Source organism: Ruditapes philippinarum, unplaced genomic scaffold (assembly GCF_026571515.1).
Source record: "Ruditapes philippinarum isolate M1 unplaced genomic scaffold, ASM2657151v2 ctg709_1_1_1_1, whole genome shotgun sequence".
Classification (NCBI taxonomy): Eukaryota; Metazoa; Mollusca; class Bivalvia; order Venerida; family Veneridae; genus Ruditapes; species Ruditapes philippinarum.
The window spans coordinates 24,904-46,939 of record NW_026857486.1 but is presented as its reverse complement, the minus strand read 5'-3'; the positions used below and the strand labels follow the sequence as shown (position 1 = coordinate 46,939).

The 22,036-nt window shown below is 31.4% G+C and overlaps 2 protein-coding genes across 2 annotated transcripts; one reads left to right on the top strand and one right to left on the bottom strand.

Moving 5' to 3' along the window:
* Window positions 1-233: 233 nt before the first annotated feature.
* LOC132749912 (uncharacterized) lies at window positions 234-4,766 on the top strand. The gene is made up of 3 exons (XM_060739838.1): window positions 234-591; window positions 1,959-2,045; window positions 2,452-4,766. Exons 1-3 carry the CDS (start codon window positions 285-287, stop codon window positions 2,865-2,867), a joined length of 810 nt encoding a protein of 269 aa, XP_060595821.1. The 5' UTR covers window positions 234-284; the 3' UTR covers window positions 2,868-4,766.
* A 10,337-nt stretch (window positions 4,767-15,103) lies between these two features.
* LOC132749911 (uncharacterized) lies at window positions 15,104-21,381 on the bottom strand. Its single transcript, XM_060739837.1, has 2 exons — window positions 20,941-21,381; window positions 15,104-17,014 (listed from the first exon to the last, which is right to left on the bottom strand). The coding sequence occupies exons 1-2, from the start codon at window positions 20,997-20,999 to the stop codon at window positions 15,655-15,657; spliced, it is 1,419 nt and encodes a 472-aa protein (XP_060595820.1). The 5' UTR covers window positions 21,000-21,381; the 3' UTR covers window positions 15,104-15,654.
* Between the last annotated feature and the right edge of the window lie 655 nt (window positions 21,382-22,036).

The following is a 22,036-nucleotide window of genomic DNA, read 5'->3' as shown; positions in this document are numbered from 1 at the left end:
ATTAATTAATTGAGATGCATATGAATATCAATACACACGACGAAATATATGTCAAAATAAAATTGGTTATAGAAAAATAATAGTTTTGCTTCAAATAAAGGCATGAGAAGTTTCGGTATTTAAATCAACATTTCTCTTTAGAATACACAAACTTTTTAACCAGCCCTCTGACATGAATTCAAAATACGGCGAAGCGAAGTAGCAGCAACAGCGGGGGCTCCTTTCAGAAAATTGTTGAAGCCTTAGTTCATTTTCAGTTAGCGTCTCCGACAAACAAGGACACAATGTTAATCTCTGGATCTTGTGCGTTTTTTCTTTTACTCTTAAAATACCAATTTAGTGTGTCTATAGCCAATGAACCAATGTGCTCAAAATTTGCTTATGATGAGCAACTTTTAGAGAAAATGATAAGGCAGGAAATAAAAGTAGAAACGATGCAGAATGATATAAAGAAAACGCAAGAAACTGTTTCCATTACGCTGGAGGAAATTAAGAAAACTAGTGTAGAGGTGTTCAAAACACTGGAGTCCGTGCAGAACAATGCCACGGAGGTGATGAAAGGAATCATCCGCGACAAAGAAAGAAATGAAGGTAATGTATTTATCTAATGTAATACATTTCAATTTACTATTTCTGCTACAATTCTTTAGGGAAATTTATTACAGCCTTGTAACAGCAACATCTGCTAATAAATTATTCTAATGACAATTCTTCTTATACTTTGTAAATGAATAATACCGTTCATTCAAGTAAACATTGCTATTCTAAAACCAATATACAGCACCGAATTGCCTTAAATTGATTAATATATTTGTTTTAAGTTCAATATTTTATTTCATTTTTGTGCTATATAAGATTTTGAGTAGAATTTATACATGTACAATTCTTAATTTTCAGCATATAATCAGAAGGTTCAAAATTTAAATTAAAGTGACATTATGCGCATATGTTCATAGTCATGTTGAGCTTAATTGACTTTATATTTGAAAAGATTGACTGTCAAAATGGTGTTTGACCAACAGTTGATATTGGACATGTTTAGAATAAAATTATAAATCTGCCTTAAACTTAAAAAGACTGCCCCACTCTTTTTATAAACTAAGCGTTATAGGTAAATTCTAATGGATATTTACAGAAATTTCGTTTGAATCTGTTTGTTATTTATTGTTTATGCGAAAGTTATTATTAAATTGAAAGGATTTGTGGCAAAATGAGAAAATTTATTTTGATCTTCGCCTGTTTACTCACTATATACCCTTGGATGGGCATAATGTCACTATAATCATTGGAGAAAGTATCGATTCTTTACAATTAGTGTTTCCATTTCTAGAACTACAATCATAATGTATGTAGCTAATGACTACAACATTATTCATTGATACAGATTATAGCGTTGAATTTTGCAAATCGAGTTATAATTCTACATTTCTTTTACAACATCACTTCATTCACTATTCTTGAAAACGTTCATTTTTAAAATTTGTTTAGACAACTGTCAATCATACCCGCGTAAATTTAGATTTGAAAGTTCCGCCAATGTTTGAATCGTTTGAATTAATTATATACATTAATTAATTGGGAATTTCAAACGTATCGTATTAAATGTACTTTGATTTCAATCATATATCATATGAACAAAATACAAGTGCATACGTCTTTTATATTTTGGTTTAAATTATGCTTAGGCGTGTGCTAGGATACATTGACGATATCATGCATTATAAGCATGCCTACCACAATTTAAGACTTGAACTGTGTTTTGAATTTGTTGCCTTGTGGAAGAATAGTTTAATTCCGTTTCTAAACCAGTGTTTCTTTTTATGTTTGTTTATAACTGCACATTATCTTGGTAAATGAATTCGGTCCAAAATGTCCATAATCTGGTTCAAAGTTTTAGGTATACTACGTTAAGAATTATGTGGGACATGTTGACCAAGATTTTGTTTTATTCTTGACAGAAATACTGAGAAAAACATTTGAAGAACTACGGAATAATTTCACAACTGATATGGAGGAAGGAAGGAAGGTGTTAATAGAACTTGCAGGTAAGATTAAAGAATATCAGCACATTAATCAAGTATTTTCCTATCCATAGCTCAATAGTAAAGATGAATGCGACAATAATTTATATTATCATTGTATATTCAAATAAATAATCATAGATACATGTATTAAAAACGTATAAATCATATCAAGATATGAATTAGAATTAAGCTGTGTTAATTTTTTCTTCTCCTTTATATACGTATAAGTTTCTTTTCGGAAGCTGGAGGTCAAGCCAGAGCACTCGTTTTGTGGGTATTTTGATTTGATGTTTATTTAAAATATCTTGTCCCTGATTCTCATTGTATTCATTTTTAAAGCAAGTAAATGTAAATCGTATCATTCGTGGCAGATTAATGAACGATATCCATCTAAATACATTTCTCAAGTATTTTTTTTAATTTACAGAAAACATTAAAAAGCCTTCCGTAGGATTTTTTGCACACAATGTGGTGGATCTAAAGCTTGACAGAACAGACAAAATCATTATATTTGACACAGCAACGACCAATGAAGGATCAGGATATGACACTTCCACTGGGATCTTCACAGCACCTGTCGGGGGATTGTACCAATTCATTGTTAATTATTGTACATACATCAGGCAATATTCGCCTCTTGCGTTGGTGCTATCAGGAAACGTGATTGCTAGGTCGTCAGATCATGATGCAGACTTCTATCCTTGCAGTTCCTTTTCTGCAGTAATAAGAGTGAAATCGTCAGAGAAGATATGGGTTAAATGTTTGGCTGGCTCATCCGGTTATGCTTTATATCAAGATAGTTTGAGGATGAACACCTTCAGTGGAATTCTTGTCAATAAGTAAAACATTCAATATCTTCACGCATGAAATGTAATAGAGGAGTTTTATACAGTACAGCATTGAGTAATTCGCTGCCTGTTTCACAAAAGTGGTGTACATGTATATATCCATCATTGATATTATTTCTTGACTGCTATATTTTTGTTTGTGAAATAAGTATATATTCGTTTATTTAAGTGTCTTAATTCTCACATTTACAAATACACGTATAATACATAAAATTCATATACATTGCAAATACTAATCAAATAAGATGTTTTAGAGACATATGTAGCCATTATCACATATACATGTAATATGACTATTTACGTATAAAACAGGTACGAACTATAATACTCTTGTTAATCTGATTCATATTTAAAAAATTGCTATAGAAGAGATAAAAGAAAAAATAGATGTGGGATAATTTGGATTATACACAACAACTTATAGAAGTTCAATTCATTTGATCTCCTTTTATATTATAATTTATTGGTAAATAATAACTCAGTCTCTAGAGAATTAAGTTTTTCGACGTTACTCGTAGTAAAATACAAAGCCTAAGAAAGTTACTTAACATATTATACAACATGTATGTTGTTCTGCTTTATATAAATCAGACTTTATGCATCATGATGGCCCTCTCTAGCATTGTGTTTGTTTGTTTTTTTTATATTTATAGATGTTTTCAAAACGGCAAATGTTAAACTTTAACTTAATTGATTTCTTATCATCAGCTATATGTACATGTATGTCTCAATATATAAATATCGTTTCGAAATTGGAAAAGAAAAAGGATATTCAATTGTTTATGCTATATCTATGTGAACTTATTACAACATTTTTTGTTTTCTATGCGATAGTGAGGTTTCATGCGGAATAGTGATATGAAATAATTAATCAAACAGATCATTGAAGAAATATTCTTTTGATTTGTTAACAGAAAAGATTTCCTTAAAAAATAAACACAAACAATAAATTTGAAATGGATCGAATCTAGACAGTATCAATGTTAATTATCATAATGTAAATAAAGGGAAATACTTAAATAAACAAATTGACCTCTGGCAAGATAGATTTTTTTGTTTTCAAATGATTTGAGAACAATCTAAGGATATTATGATTACCACAATGTGTGTCCTTTTCACTTGTTAAGGAATGTGTTATGCTCCATATTTGCACGCAAATTCTTTTAAGGGTATTTTCAAGTACTTTTGTATTTACAAATATCATACTAGAAATATTGTTCATTGAATTCTTTGAAAGTATGTTTTTAACATATCGTATTTGATTTTATTCCAAACTTTTCATATTAGAAACACATACTTTGAATTAAAATATTGGTGTTAAAACAGATTGCCATTGAAATAAAGCTTTTAAATATTCTAGATGTCAAAAACCTACTTAGTTACAACTAAATATCCTGAACTATATTGTTAATTCTTTCATTGTTTCCTGATCAGCTGTTACTCAGACCCCCGAGCTAAAACTATTTTAGCTGTTGGTTTAAACGAAATATTTCAATTAATTTTTCACAATTTCAAACAGAAAAATGATTAAATAATTTGCTAGAGTAAGTTCTCTTTTTCAATGTAATCTTGTCACCATAGAAGTCTGTGGCTAATAAAAGACCAGGAACCATTTATTACGTTCAGATGACTTCAATAAACTCATGTTCAAATTGTAAAATAGTGTTTATTGGATAATTAAAGGGATATGTGACTTTCTTCATTTACTTTTAAAAAAATTAATTTGTTTTAAAGTTATGTAATTTTCATATCTACGGTATGTCTCACTATACATGTAAAAATGTATTCTACTTCATTTTCTGTACATGTTTTTGCATAAATATCATACTATGTGTTGTTAAAAAAATTGTATTTCCAATTTTCATCATCCAAATACTTTATCACTTTGTTTTTTTTTATGTTTTTGTTTTGTTTTTGTTGTTGTTGTGTTTTTGTTTAAGCATTTAGGCATTTTGTAAAGACTTAAGTGACATTCATAATTAATACATAATTTTCATGAAAAAAGCATTTGTAGCTATTTTATGAATAAATGATAAGTATTATCAAATGATAATAAGACTTTTAAACTGAGTAAACTGCTATAAGATTTCAATTAATTTTACATTTTAAACAGCTTGTTTGGCTTTATTGTTACGAAGTAAATTTGTGTACATATTAATTCATTATTTGGCTTCCTTTGACACAGAGAGCGAGTAATAACTTTGTCTCTGCCATAAATGTAAGCTCATATTCCCATTATATGTAAAATGTATCATTTAACTTAATACATTTGTTTTAATATGACAGATGAAACTTAACTTCACTAAACTTAAGTACAAACTGTAAAATAGTGCTTAATGAACGATTCCAGATTAAATCTAGCAAATTTGCAGTTGTACTTTTGACTCAAGTTCACTGTGTTCGAACTTTCGGCTCGTCCAGATTAAAATAAAACACACAAAAAAGTTAAAGAGTGAAATATTTTAATACAAATTTCGAGATTGTGAGTAAAGTCACTACCAAGATAATCTTGAATAACGCCTAAGCCACTGTAATCGATCATAGACCTGTAGATCGATGTATCAAAGGTTTGTTACAAGTGGACCTAGGTAGCATTGTCTAGAAAATTATCTGTACATGTTCAACAATATTCTTATAAAATAATGCTATTTCTTGTAAAGTTCTTTACATTGTGATTGCTTGCTGTCGGACAAATCTTAATAATGAGAAGCTTAATTATTGTATTCTTGCTGGTTTATATAAATTCAAACTTCATCATACTGAGTCTTTGAATTTTATAATTCCTGTTTCATGCATGGATTGTTTGTTAGGAAAATACAATCATATTAACTTTTGTATACATTGCTAAGCAAACCTTAATTACTTAACCACTTATTTTGTTCTTAATTTACCTGTAAAATGAAAATCAGTACACAAATTCAGCTCTTCCCAATATTTTCATTCAGTTATTAAAGAGCAAACGCGAAGTGACCTTGACCATGGGTAGTACATCACTTTACATAGTATTTCGTAATGATGATCCTTTGCGCCGAAATTAATTTGAAAGTTTTCAGCAGTTAAAAAGTAATCGTTGGCTTACATGTGTCAAGTCATCTTATAAACTTTTCAACAGAATAAAAGTTATCGACAGACAGGGGGAAATGAAAAAATGTGTTCATCTCACTTTGCATTACAACTGTATATTGTATATTAACACACATGTAGTTATATACATTGCAGATAAAGGTAAATTTTTATATAAATAAATTTAACAGGCTTCACAATAGTCTGCTATTAAATAGATAGGACAGTCGAATGCATTACTTAACGACATATGCAGACTGAAAAAGGAATGCTTACGTTAAATGACCACAGGAAATTTCTTCTACGCTCAATGTAGTTCTTATTTTTATCAATTCTCTTTGTTAGAATCTTTCTTGCGTTGAAGTATGATATTGCACGGTTCACTCCGATATATCGGCCTTCGTGATTATATTCCTGCGCATATAAACACGAACAGTGCATAATTTTACAACAACGCACTCAACATTTACATCTGTTTCCCGAGTAACATATTGTAAAGAATAAATAATGAAAAGTTGTACATATCTGTGACTGAAAACCTTAAACCCCTGTTACACTAGGACGGCGTTCTCATGGCGTCATAAGAAATTTCAGAACGCCGAGGTGAGCGCAGTAAGATCGCAAACATCGCCGTAGCGTAGCATCGCCGCAGCATCGCATAGAACGCCGACCGACGGCGCGCAGTTTGAGCATGCTCAAAACAAACGCCGTCACTCGGCGTTCTGATAAGAGCGCAGTGGAATCAAAATAAGGACGCCGTAGCAACTCACATCTCCTATTCAACAGGAGCGCCGTGAAAGCGTAAAAGGAACGCCGAATGAACGCCTTTGTTAGCCATGGCGCTTGTACGGAGATTGTGCGGCGTCTCTATCGCGCCTATACTGCGTGTGTACGGCGCTTGTACGGAGCTTTATTTTTTTTTAAAACCTCTTATTACGACTTTACGGTACTGTCACGGCGACCACTGCGCTTTCAAGGCGATTCTACTGCGTTCATCTAATATTGCAGAATACAGTACAGTAGAATCCCTACTTAAGACCACTCCGGAATTAAGATCACCCCTGTATTAAGACCTTACTTTGATACGATTTTTTTATTTGTGTTGTTATTCGTTGATTTAAAATAGGTTGGTTTCTATTTCTCGATATTTATAGATATATATATATCTGCAAACATGATGATCAGCCGGCTAGATAAACAAATGCCTGATATGATTCAAAGGGTTCTTTGTCCTGTGTGTTGATTGTATTTAACTATATTTAAATATGAAAAAAAAATGATTTGCAAAACAACCAACCTATTTTAAATCAACGAATAACAACACAAATAAAAAAAATCAAAGTAAGGATTTATTCCAGGATCAAGATCAAAATTTTGATCAACTTCAAAATACTCATATCTTGCAAATATAACAATTAGTTATTTCTGAAATTTCATAAACATGCTATGTCAAATCCAGTTTTATCATATCTAAAATACGTGGATAAACAGCAGAGAATATTTGAGTTTTTATATTTAATCCTGATCTTGATACAGATCATTAAATCTTTGTGACAGGGCCAGGATTTATTTATTTTAAATAGAATACTTAAGAATATGACTTTATTATTCATCAATTTCCCATAATCCCCCAAAATATGACCTGAGACGTTGCCTTCATGACCAAGTGAAGTGGTATATAGTAGTGATATTAGTTCTGAAAAACAGTAAAATTTTGAAAATCAGTATTTTTATGTTAAATATCTCACCCACGAAGTAAGGTCGTATGTCGACTGTCATGTTTTAGTAGTGAAGAGAGACCTCAAGTGTACCTGGTCTGACACGAGAAGGCATCTGAGCGGAACCACCGATGTGCCGTAAACTAGTTGGAAAGCTTCCCCACATTATACAAGAATCGTTAGTCCCTTATGGGATTTAAAATCATAAGGGGCAAGCAACTAGAAGTCAACGACTTTCATAAGTTGGCCACGGACGCCACTTAAACAATACAACAACAGCAGCAGCAGCAACAACAAGAACGGCAAAAAGTAAACATTATTGTTATATTTTGTTTAAATTGTTTTACATACAAAATTAGCAATGTTGCATTATAATTCTAAAGTACATTATTATGTATTCTTAGGTTGACATATTAACATTATTATTTAAATAATTACCTTTCTTAGGTTTCACATCGGGAGAAGAAGTACAGATTGGAAAACTTTGTTTAATTTTTGTGCAATAATTTTACTCGGTCATCTAACATACCTTACAAAAGTAATACCAAGGGAATAAGATATAATGTAAACGGATAATTATCATTCCATACTCGAATAAAAAATTAAAAGTAAACATTGACTTTGTCAAATAGCGTATGAAAATCAAGTAATTTATTAACTACTTAATGTACTTATTGTTTATTTCAAAACCACAGGTTAATATATTCTTCTGTAGTTATCTCAATTCTGTCTGTAGTTATCTCACTTCTGTCTGTAGTTATCTCACTTCTGTCTATAGTTATCTCACTTCTGTCTGTTATCTCACTTCTGTATGTAGTTATCTCACTTCTGTCTGTAGTTATCTCACTTCTGTCTGTAGTTATCACACTTCTGTCTATAGTTATCTCACTTATGTCTGTTATCTCACTTCTGTGTGTAGTTATCTCAATTCTGTCTGTAGTTATCTCACTTCTGTCTGTAGTTATCACACTTCTGTCTATAGTTATCTCACTTCTGCCTGTTACCTCACGTCTGTCTGTAGTTATCTCACTTCTGTCACTTTACATTTGCTGTAAATTCATAATTACTTATTTTTTTATTTTTATTTATTGAACATTGTGTTAAAATATCAAATACTATTGCGCGGGATAAGACTTTCCTAATTGTACATTTAAAAGTTATAATTGTACGTATGCTACTATTTGTCACGAATAAACAATTTATATAAAAAATATTTGCATGAAGCAAAGACCAATGTTGAAGAAATGTATCAATATTGAACCGGTTTAGTTTACATTAAATTTGTAAAAACATTTGAATGTATCATAAAAACTGCGAAATAGAGATAAAAAGAGACTGATAATTAGTTTACGCAAAATAGTTAAAATACATGTATATATGTACGTACATCAATTTATCGTTTCTTTTTTTCTGATAAAAGCCAGCTCAAAACGCTTAATTAGATTAATTTAAATATAAAACGTTCTGAACTCAGATTGTACGTGGTTTTCTGTTTTTTCGCTCTACGTACTGATTTATTTGATGTTTTCCCCTATGAAGAGGAACTAATATCATATCTTTTTTTATAAATTGCCGTCAAGAAAAAAAAATAAGTCGACTCTGCGCAAAACATCTCCTTAAATATAGACCCTGATAAGCGTCCGTTATTTGCAACGAAAAATGAAAAAAGATACGTACACGACTATAATTATAGTGCAATGAAGGATTAAATCGCTTTTGTTTTTATATACTTCGGCGCATGCTATAAAAATGTTAAGCCATTGCCCCCCTAACACCGGCTTTTGCAAAATTCAACATTTAAACACGGAAATGATGTAATTTTGAATTTAGAAACATCAGCAGATGTGTTTATACGGCGGTTAACATGGAGCCTTCAATGTGACACAATAATGTCATTCCATGAAAAGTGACGTATGGTCCCAAATTGAAAGAAGAAAAAAGGCAGACAACATATCCCAAGGGTGATTATAAATACAGTATTCAAATAGGACTACTGGAACCACCCAAGTTGAAAAAGGCTTAATAGAAGAAACTAAAAATACCACATAACATGTATACACAACAATAATGTCGTGCTGAACGATCTTCAAGGATAGAAAATATAAAATCTTTGATTAAATGTACGGGGAAACCTTTTATACCTGCAACACGGCACAAATAACAGTGATGTTACAATCAATTAGAGAAATAGAATCCCCGAAGAAAGCTCAATACGGCACAATTGAAAATGTTGCAGACTCGGTTTGATTGAGCCTGTTCATGGCTGGCATTCATAGCATGTTCTACGGAAACGAGGTTGTATAACACTTTCTTTGTTTGTTCAGACTGCCTTGATCTTGACTTTAGTGCATTTTATTTGTTGTTGAAGCGGTGCAGATAATGATTTCCCCTTTAATCATGCATACTTATATATCCATGCATTTAATATATTTTAAAATAAACCATATTCGATGACAGAATTTACAAGTGACATGTACATGTAGTATCATGCTACTATGAATATACCAGTCATGATAAGAGTGTAACTCCCAAGATACCAAGTGTCAACCTGACCAGGAATGAGCGATATGGCTACTTTTCGAGGAAAGACAAAATGCCATAACTCAGAACAAATGGTGCTATGTAGTTCGTTTTCACAAGGAACCGAGATGTTCTAGATATAATAATTCTATATGTCATAGGGTAGTAATCGCCAATAAATAAAATATGAATAAATACTGGTTGTTGTTTTCAATATTTAATCCTTAAACACAAGTAAACAAACTTATTGTTGACGGACGGACACACGACGAACATTCCCAATTCTGCCACTATGTGACATTCGAACTGAAAACGTATTTTTTCATCGCTTAACCTTCACCAATAACATTGACCTTGAAGTGAGACATCTAATTCTGGTCTTACATAGTTTCATAATTGTGAAAATCAGTTTTGAAATCTATTAATCTATAGGAAAAGTTATTGATAGGTGTTTGGGTCGACCTGGTAGCTTGTCTTATTGTTAAGCTCATGACATTAACATATACACACGCACGCATGCACTTGTACATTTACATACATTCATATATACATTAACATACATTACATGAAACATTAATATACAATTGTTATTATTAATTGACTTTAGATAAACGAAATTGACATATGTTCATACACATATCATAAAAAACTGAAGGTCCCATTACATCACTGCTGATTTCATAACTGACATAAAAACGTTATCACTATAAATGTATTTGGATTATCTTTGAAAAGTCGAAAGTCCAAATTTGCGTGATTTGACTATCGATATAAAATTTAGTTGCAAATAGACCTTCGTGTTGAATTACTTTTTCACCCAAATCATATATATACATGTATATTGTAAACGTATGTCAGGATGGGGAAAATAAATACAATTCTTATACAGTTTTCTAAGTTTATAACAAGTATTTCGGCAACAACAGTCTCTAGTGAGTTACTAATATTGGATTTAAATACATACAAACTTACAAGTTTGGATAACAATGTCGTTTGTAAGATGTTTACTGAATTTGAACTTTGGCGGTTTTACAACTTATTTATATTACTTGGAGGTCAAGACCGAAGTGACAACATTGGTTGGATTCCGACTTTTATAAGGTTCGATGTTTGAAATCCACCAATGAAACAACAGAAATCTGGAAATCCTCCAATGGACAGACGGCCGGATTTCTGAATCTGAAATCTTGGATTTCAATGGCGGCCATATTGAAATCTCATATAAAATCTACATACGAAAATCATTAATATACAAAAACATGTAGTGAATACTTATGGATTTCTGACCTTAATCAATTATAAACTTTACATAAATTATGTTCTTGAATTGAATTTGACTGAAATTGACATTAACAATAAGAAATCTTCAATATAAGGTATGAAGTGACAGATTTCAAAGATGTCTGTCATTGGACGTCTGCTACACAGAAAATGTAAAGAGAAAATCAGTTTTCTGCTATACAATAAGGTAAGTTTAACATTTCTATCAGCTTAAATTGCAAAGTCAATAAGTGTTAATACAGGGTTCCTTCAGATCAATCAGGTAAGTGAATCTTTATCTTGTAGAAGTCAACAATATATGACTAAGCTATAGGATTTCACCATGTCACTTGGATTTCATTATAAGTTCTGTTGTAAGTGCATTTCAGAATTATGCTTGAATGTCAGATCCTTACACACCCCCTCCCTAAGTCTTAAAGACTGATATTCCCTGAACTTTTTATACTGTCCGAAATAGGTACTAGACCACAAAATATTTATGATTTATTTCACAGTTAGTTAAAACTTCTGCTGTTCTGTAATTATTATTATTTTATGTAACTATATTATATGAAAAGTTTATTTAATCAGATAATGTAAATGTCCTCAGTCTTATTGTAGTTTTTATGTCAGGCTTAATTAATTTATTCAATTCATAGGTGTTGATTCTTCAGATGCGGAAATGTCAAGATTTTATTCAGATGCGAATTTTAACACCAGCAATTTGTTTCAATATATCTTCCAATTCTTTAGAGTGTGATGCTGCTTCAAGCTGATACATGTATGTGTCATACCAAGTTTTGACTATTTCTTTAAGCTTCAAAGATGTTTCAAATAGTAACCTAGATGGATGATACTCGCGTGGTAGTGGTTTGTTTGGAAGCAATTAATATGTATATTTATAACATACAGCATACATTCATACACAATTACTTTATATTGAATACTACATATCTCCTAGTCCATTTTAAAGCATTGAACAAATTTCTGATAGTCTTCTTATGCTGGGTACTGTTTTTCTAACCCAATGTCTACCAGTCATTAAGTTTCCCATAGGATACAGCAGCTTCACATTATAGAATATGATATATAATATGATAAACAAGATCGACAAGGAAAGGCGGCATTCAATGAACACGTTAAGACCAGACTCTCATGGCCATTAACACACGTGACATCATCCTAATGAAGTCACAAAGGTCATCTTATCGTAATCCCTGGGTGATCAGGCCAGTATTACCGTGTCCCGCTTTCCATTCCTCCAAAATTAATTTTATCATCCGTGAAAGGTGATGTTATCTATGGTCATTCTTAATACACTTTTAGCATAATAGGTATTCTTTCTTTTGTTGTGCCCATCTGAGATATGCATGTATTAGGTTCACAGGCTACCATGCTTACTTTTCCAATTTTAAAAATATATATAGGTCACCTATTGAAGTGCAAGTTCCAACGTCACTATTTTGTTTGATTACCACATGATGGTCCATATAGTTTGTTCCATTCACTTGAGTGCATTGCTAGTCCTTTTTACGCAACACTATCTACTATTTGAAGAGAATTTTCTTTGTAATAAGATTAAAAAATAAAACTGGCAACATAAAGTTTTTGTTTTGTACCTCTACCATAACCCACATTGATGTTTGTACTGGAATGTTTACTTTTTCGGATACAATAACTTGACAAGGAGAACAATTATCTGAAGGTGTGCCTGTCCATTGTTGGATATTACCATCTAAAACATTAAGTCTCTGAATTTCTTTATCAGTTGTTTTCACATTTTTTCATTAAAAGTCTTGGTCAATGATGCCTTGAGAATGTGAGTGTTGCTACTTGTAACCCAAAACACTTTCATATGTTTGTATAATGCTGACAGCATGATCTATAGTACTACAGTTTTTTTCGATGCACTTATACTGAAGCTCAGGACACAGGTTATTGTACAATTGATCTAAAGCCATTCGCTCCTGTGCATTGTAACTCAGATCAGTATATGCTTTGCGTGCAAGTTCGGAGAGAGCATCTGCAAAAGACGCAATAGATTCTGTTGAACCTCGTTTTCTTGCTTTCAGAGAAGATACCCACACTGGTTGATCATACTTGTTAGTAAATCTATTTCGCAAGGCCTCAACCAGGCTGCGATAGCTTGATTTAATGTCAGTAGGAAGTCTTGAAATAAAAACTTGGGCTCTTCCCGTCAGACAGGACCTTAAGGCTAAATTCATGCTATGTAAGTCCCAGCATCCTAATTCAGCATTTATTTCAAAATGATCTATGAATTCTTCAAAATTTTCATCTCCACTAAATGATTTAAGTTTAAAATTTGGTCCTCTTGGCAACGTTTTCCTGGAAAGTCCATTATGTCTGTCATAGTGTTTCGTCCACTTTGATGGTCTACCCCTTGAAGGGGGACTTCGGTCCTGACCTGCAAGCGGCTCTTCTTCATTTATGTCATACTCATCCAATGGAGAATCAGCTCTTTCAGTTTCAATATGAAGATGTGGCGCTTCATCACCTTGTCTTTCATCATTCAAAGCTCTGTTATTATTCTGACAAAATTCTATTTCAGAATCTGAAGAGTCTGCCATAATGTATGTTAATCCAATGTAAATACTGTTTAAATCTCTATTTACTGTTAATCATTGATATAGTCAAGGAATAAAATAATGTTCTTGTCAGTTCATGTGTATGTTTCTCACAAAATAAAATTTTCTTCACAAGTTGAAATGTTATTTTTTTTATGGATGGATGGATAGATGAGATGCACTTTTCTGGTCCGTTTTATAGGATGGTAAATAATTTAGACCATCCCATTACTTCTGACACCATTGTAAACGTATGTCAGGATGGGGAAAATAAATACAATTCTTATACAGTTTTCTAAGTTTATAACAAGTATTTCGGCAACAACAGTGTCTAGTGAGTTACTAATATTGGATTTAAATACATACAAACTTACAAGTTTGGATAACAATGTCGTTTGTAAGATGTTTACTGAACTTGAACTTTGGCGGTTTTACAACTTATTTATATTACTTGGAGGTCAAGACCGAAGTGACAACATTGGTTGGATTCCGACTTTTATAAGGTTCGATGTTTGAAATCCACCAATGAAACAACAGAAATCTGGAAATCCACCAATGGACAGACGGCCGGATTTCTGAATCTGAAATCTTGGATTTCAATGGCGGCCATATTGAAATCTCATATAAAATCTACATACGAAAATCATTAATATACAAAAACATGTAGTGAATACTTATGGATTTCTGACCTTAATCAATTATAAACTTTACATAAATTATGTTCTTGAATTGAATTTGACTGAAATTGACATTAACAATAAGAAATCTTCAATATAAAGTATGAAGTGACAGATTTCAAAGATGTCTGTCATTGGACGTCTGCTACACAGAAAATGTAAAGAGAAAATCAGTTTTCTGCTATACAATAAGGTAAGTTTAACATTTCTATCAGCTTAAATTGCAAAGTCAATAAGTGTTAATACAGGGTTCCTTCAGATCAATCAGGTAAGTGAATCTTTATCTTGTAGAAGTCAACAATATATGACTAAGCTATAGGATTTCACCATGTCACTTGGATTTCATTATAAGTTCTGTTGTAAGTGCATTTCAGAATTATGCTAGAATGTCAGATCCTTACAATATACTTGACGTATATACCAACAGAAATCATGATATGTACAATTATATACCATAACATATCAATTTACATCAAAGTTATATCTGTAACATTTGACCGAACGTTTGATATGAATAACCACTGACGACTTGTTTTTATAACCTACAGCGTTCGAAACAAAATTGTTCTATAATTGATATGTCATATCACACAATCTGAAAATGTTCTGTATTTGCCTTTTAAATCTGTATTGATATGACTAATGTGGTTTGAATTGCTAATAGCAGATCTTTCTGATGTCTGATATTCCCATTTTTAAATTGACAGCTTCACAACTTTCACACAGTTACACAATGATCGCAACTATGCACAATTGTTGGATAGTTGCATCATTAGCTACTGTCCTTGGCTGCCATACTACTGTACTATATAACCTCTTTACACCTGTACAATACTGATGATACAATTATCCTTTAGTTGTATTATTCACAAGAAATACATACATGTATTTTATCTGTAGGTCATTTCACTGAATGGTGAGTAAAGTGACATAAAGTCCATTTGAGAAAAAAAAATGCTTTAGTACATAAGCTGAATGATTTTTACAATATCTCTCCCATTTTGAGGCGAAACAACCAACCTTTGCCTGGATGAATCAAAGCACAATGATACCGGAGAAGGAATTCCATGTGATTTGCCAACAACATCAACGATTTTTTTGCCATCATATCCCAACTGTAACACGTTATGCGAGTAATATCCACAAACAAATATATTTCCTTCATCATCTGTACACACTGCTGCTGCACCCTGCAACTCTGGATCACAATAACGAGCAATATGCTGATACTGATCATTAAATATGATTACACCTTTACTCTCATCTACGGCTACAGCACATTGCATTGAATCACTAAAAGATATGTCTCGGATTTTGCTAAATAGAGCAATGCCTAAACTATCGGTTGATATCTTTTGCAATTCATTTCCAGTCATATCGTGTATATATAACGTCTGAGCTTTATCAGTGATATAAAGTTTATCATCCCCATAAGCAATTCCAAAACAGTTATGGTTTATGTTAACCTTCCTTGAATGTGACGGCTTCGCAGTAAATAAGATAAACAGAATGAAATTTGAATGCTTGTAGAAGGTAACTACTACCTCGTCTTTACTAGTACTGCACAAACAATACGGAATATGGCCAAAAGTATAAACATTTTCAACAGCCATAGTTTCAATGTTAACGCTCTTTAGCTTTTTGTTTCTAGAATCTGTTAAAAGAAGTGGTCCATCTTCAATCAAACATGAGCCAGATATATCGCAAGTCGCTTTGTCATCTTGTAATTTTACATTCACGTCTTTAATTGTGTCAACAGTATACCGTCTGGTTCCCCTTGTAAAGCTGAGTCTACCAAGCGTCTTAATGTCTTGCAAAAACACCTGTATTCTTGAATCAATCTCAAATGATATACATGTATTTGTCATGGCGTTACATTTTAAGGCAGTTTCCATTTGTTTTTCTTCTTTTAGTTTTTTGTTCGCAATTTTCATGCGCACGAATTGTTGCGATCTGTTGCCCCCTGTTAATGTTTCGAAATCTATTAATTTCATCCTAATATCATCTGTCATTTCAACTGCTTCTTGCCTCTTTTTTACAATTTGTTCCTTAGTGGCTAGATATTCTTTTCCCACTTCATCTTTAGCTTGTTTTGAAAGTTTCTCTATATGTGCAACCAGATTTTGTTTAGCAAAGTCGATCATCATGTCTGCTTCTTTTCTTGACGATTCCAAATCTTTCATAGCTTCTGTTGTCTTCAGTTCGATGTGTTTAAAACGACTTTCTCTGCTCTGTAAATACAAGGTCATATCTTCTTGAATTTTTGCATCGAATAATTCGCTGATCTCATCAGGAATTGAATGTACATGTGTGCACGACCTGTTTAAAGAAAATCATTTAAGTGTTATGTATTGTTTTATAGAAATATTTCTTTCTTTAGGTACCAACCATATCTTGATTGTTTTACTGCAAATAAATTTGTTCAGTCATTAACACGTCTGAGAGTGTCATCTCATAGACTACAAGTAGAAGCTGGTAGGTGGGCAAAACCAACCAGAATACCTTTAAACGATAGAAAATGTTCAATTTGCAATACTCTTGAAGACGAATACCATTTTGTTATTGAATGCTCATTATATACAGAATTAAGAAACACTTACATTCACAAGAAGTTTTGGAACAGACCAAATATGTATAAATTTATAGAACTATTAAATTCAGAAAATAAAAAAAGTGATAAGAAACCTAGGAATATTTGTTGAAAAAGCTTTTAAACTAAGAAATTCTATCATCTAATTATTTGTTAAAGTTATAATTATTTTTTGTTAATACCGTTAGTTGAAACAATCTCATGTAGTCATTAATATAAGTTAGTGTCTAAGTATACTGTTAAGTAAATTGTCTTTTTTCTATAAACTATGCATACTATATTAATTTAAGTGATATATATGCTTTCAAAAGATGAATATATTCTAGGGTTACTTTTGATACTTTATAAATTTTCTTTTGTCTCTATGGCGAAAGAGCTATGACACATGAATAATGTTAATAATACATTGTGTAGTATGCATATTTATTTCATTCTATGCGATGTGCTCATTTTGTTGGAATATCTCATCTTAAATAAACGTATATATGTAAAACGAACAAATTAATGACAATAAGTCATTTTGAACATGATTGTTAATTTAAAACATATTATCAGTCTTGCAATTTCTTTTCGGTAAGGCCGATATATTTATGTTATAACCATTACAAACGAATTAAATATGCATCAATTATATTCTATGTTTCTTGTCTTAGAATGTGGCAAGAATCGTGGATATATTCAGTACATGTATGTATATAACCTATTATTTGATGAATGTATATAATTTCACATAGGTTTAAAACTTTAAACATTTATCAAATATATATGTTTTGGATTACATTTATATCAAATGATAACTATACATATTTATGTAAGTTAAACACAACATTAATGTATTTATACTTGAAGAGTTTGTCGTTATGATCTTCTCCGATATTATCATCATGCTATGTTATGTATTTCATATGTATATGCACTGTTCGTTGTCTAGTATTATGCTGTTATCATGTCATCGTGGGCTTTTAAGCCTAATATGATTGAAATAAAACTTTCTATCTATCTATCTATCTTGTAATAACATCTGGACATTAAAAATCACGATGTTTACTCTATGCTTTCTATTCGTTCTCTCTTAAAGATTGATTTTAAGTTTCATTTCAAAACGTTTCCTACCGGCTGAATATAAATAAAAAAATAATTTGCTATTCTTACTCATTCAAACTTTATTTTCATGTCTATAAACACGAGTTTAGGTGAGCATATGTAATGCAATATGAATTATATCTTCTTATATAGCTCGTGATTCTTGTGTTTGTGTAAACTATGCTATGCTTCAAATCGACTGCTTTTAAATGATACAAAAATGATGTGTGTAGTCAACTGATAAAAGATTTAACATTTGAAATACATTACACGACTTGTAACTTCATGTAAATTGCTGAAAAACGCTCAGTTAAAAGTGCTAAAATACGGGAATACATGAAGTTTGAGCAAAACTATGAATATATGCTATAAATGTTTATAATGATATTTTTATTTTTTATGGCAGCATGAAAGAATATTATAAATGATATTGCAATTAACCGTTTATAAATGATAAACTTTAGTTATACAAAGGCAGCATGCCAATCAGTATACATTAATAATACAATCGGCAGGTACGGCATGACATAAGCATGCTATACATGAAATAGGTATATAACAAAGTCAATTATTATTCATTATAATATATCATATATATAATTTATATGATAAAGTGAGAGGACAAGATTATCGTTGATACAGTGCATTGCCTCTTTTATTAAAAGTTTTGCAAACAAATACCGCTAAATTTTTAACTAACCACACATTTAATTCTAGTACATTAGGTCTCTTCCAAAAATATTTTTTCATATGCATTTGTCTAATATCGTGGTACAGGGGACTATCAAATAAAAATGAAATTCATCCTCTAGAGAGTTACAAAGTTTACATGTTCGTTCGTCAAATTATATTTTATGCGGCTTATGATATCTACCTGCTTACACTTCTAGATAATGTCTTGTTAATGCTTTTTTAAATTTAGTAATTTTAACTGGTTATTTTATGGCTGATATTTAAAACAGGAAAATAGTCTATATGTCCTGGCTCTTGTCGAGTTTTCTAATTAAGCGTTCCAAAGATGTAAACAATTGGTTTAAACAATATTTTATTTCAGTCATATATATATATATATATATATATATATATATATATATATATATATATATATATATATATATATATATATACATATATATATATATACACACACACACAATATATTACAATAAAATGCAAAAAGGATTGAGCAGAAAGCTAGAAGCTTTTTTAGAAACTATCTGTAAACAATTACTATAATGTCTTTTCTTAAGTACATATATAAAAATGTTGTCTTTTTCAGTCTAGTAAAAGTTGAATATCATATGCCCTTAAAATCTTATTAGGATACATTTCCAAGTGTCTTAACATTATATTGTATACATGTCGTATATATATATATTTTTGAATTCGCATTCTAATATATTAATCCAGTATCTTACTATACATATTAGCATATTTGAAAGTAAACTTGTACGATCTTATTCTCCCTAGACAAAATTATTCTGGGTTTGGGCACATACTACTAAAAGTTGTTACAATATTGAAAATGTATTATTTCTATATAACATTTGTTTCTTTGAATCCCAATATTTCACATCCATAGTATAGTGGTGGGTTTTTGATGATTATTTATATATTTTATTCAGGTGGAAGAAACCAGGCTTTGTATAAGAAGAAATCTAATTTAATAACCAAAATAGAGAATACAAATATTTCTATAAAGAAATAAATGAACGAATGTCAACTGTTAATACAAAGAATGTGTTATAACTTTGAGAAACAAAAAAGGAGTGGTCAGGGTTACCAAGTCATGTTACATTCCAGAACCAAATCAGCTAAAAAAAACTTTCATACAAAATTAATCATCCATCACTCAACTTGCAAAACCAGTTCATTCACTCATAACAAAAGGACAAAGACAAACATGAACACAATACACCACAATAGATCTGGTCTGGCCTTTAAGATACATTACCATATTTATTATAAAAATAGAACTTGGATTATTTTAATCTTACCTACAAAAGTTTAATATAGGAACAACTAACTTACCAAACAGTTCTAAAGGAGTGCTTAACTTCAATATAGGTGAATTTAACTAGATAAGACTTGAGTTTCCCTTCAACGCCCGACCCGCTAATGCCTCGTTCGTTGCACTAAATATAATCACAGACCCGTGAGATGTGGAGCCCACAACGCCTTTTAAATCCAAATAAATGCATATTTGTCAATCCCCGCACATGTATTGATAATATATTAAATAAAACCTTAATATTAGCCGTTTTGAAAAAAATGCATATTTCAACGTCTAATATGCATGAAAAATGTATGCCCTTCTATGCATTATTTCAGGCACGAACGGGCACCCGAGTAGAACCACCGACGATCAAGTTATTTGTTTATAATTTTTGGTGAAATATGATTATATGTAGTCAACAAATATAAACATATTATGAATATGTGATATTCGGTAGCTAGGTATACACGGCGTTTTCATATCGCATTTTGACTTTAGTTATGTACTAGAGATAGAGAGTTCAAACTTTGCACAATATACATTGTAAAGTTTGCACTTTTTGACAATTTCAAATACCTGTGATTTAAAGCAATGCATGTTGTACAGCACACTTCATCGTGATCTTTACAGTACATGTCAACAAAGTTGTTAGTGTGAATAGCACATCTCTCTGTCGGAATCGTCGACAATGTGATTGACAAACCCTAAGCTTCAGCATCTAACGGATCAAGTAGCGTATGACCTTTTAAAGCAGGAAATCGCGAGTGTGTACCAACGCAAGTTCGACAACAGAAACCTTGACATTCAACACAATATTTCACAGCCGCTTTGTTTGTGCAAGTGAAACACTGAAAATCTGAAATTTCATCCGAAGCGTCATTAAATCCACCCGTCGCCATTTTGTGAAGCTACTTCCTACTGTGTACATGACACATTTGAATCATTTTATTATGTTAATGATAGAATAACAAAAATATTCCAAAAACTTTTGTATCAATAGAAGAAAGATATTTTCACGGTTCCACCTTTCTGTGGTTTCCATGTTGACAACGACCGTAACATTTAAACTTACGAGCCATAATATATATGACCTGTACATGTATTTCAATATACATGTTATCTACACTTTTAACGCAGATATCTGTACTTTTTATCAATAAAAATCTCATTCAGGTCAGCAGCTATTTATGAAGATAGAATTTCAACATTTAGTTCGGCAAGAGTAGGCTAAATACACCCTATACCAGTATATGTATATACACATAAATCTCGCTTTACTTTTTACTTCTGTAATAGCATTTATGTGGAGTAGACATACCCATTGCAAATATTTGACATCGTCGGATACCCACGGCCGAACCATTAACATTTATCATTTTGATTGCATGTTATGTGACATGTTTATCAATCGTGGGTATCCGACGATGATATTTGATAGATATATTGAATTATGTTCGACTGTTTGCAAAATGATGTAGAGCATTTTTAGTCGAAAAACGGTGTTAGTTTCACGTGATTGTAATACAAGGAATTGACTTTATATGGACAAGGGAAGTAACTCATATGGTAATAGATTAATAAAACCTCCCTTAGAATAGCAAACGACCAGTTATGTTAAATTATATTTATATATTAACAATATATTATTTATTATTGCGTGACAAAATATTTC

Coding starts and splice junctions, on each gene's coding strand:
- LOC132749912 (XM_060739838.1), top strand. CDS start 285: ATGTTAATCTCTGGATCTTGTGCGTTTTTTCTTTTACTCTTAAAATAC. Junction 592..1,958: donor CGACAAAGAAAGAAATGAAG/GTAATGTATTTA, acceptor TATTCTTGACAG/AAATACTGAGAAAAACATTT. Junction 2,046..2,451: donor GGTGTTAATAGAACTTGCAG/GTAAGATTAAAG, acceptor TTTAATTTACAG/AAAACATTAAAAAGCCTTCC.
- LOC132749911 (XM_060739837.1), bottom strand. CDS start 20,999: ATGTACTGTAAAGATCACGATGAAGTGTGCTGTACAACATGCATTGCT. Junction 17,015..20,940: donor TGCATTGCTTTAAATCACAG/GTATTTGAAATT, acceptor TTCTTTAAACAG/GTCGTGCACACATGTACATT.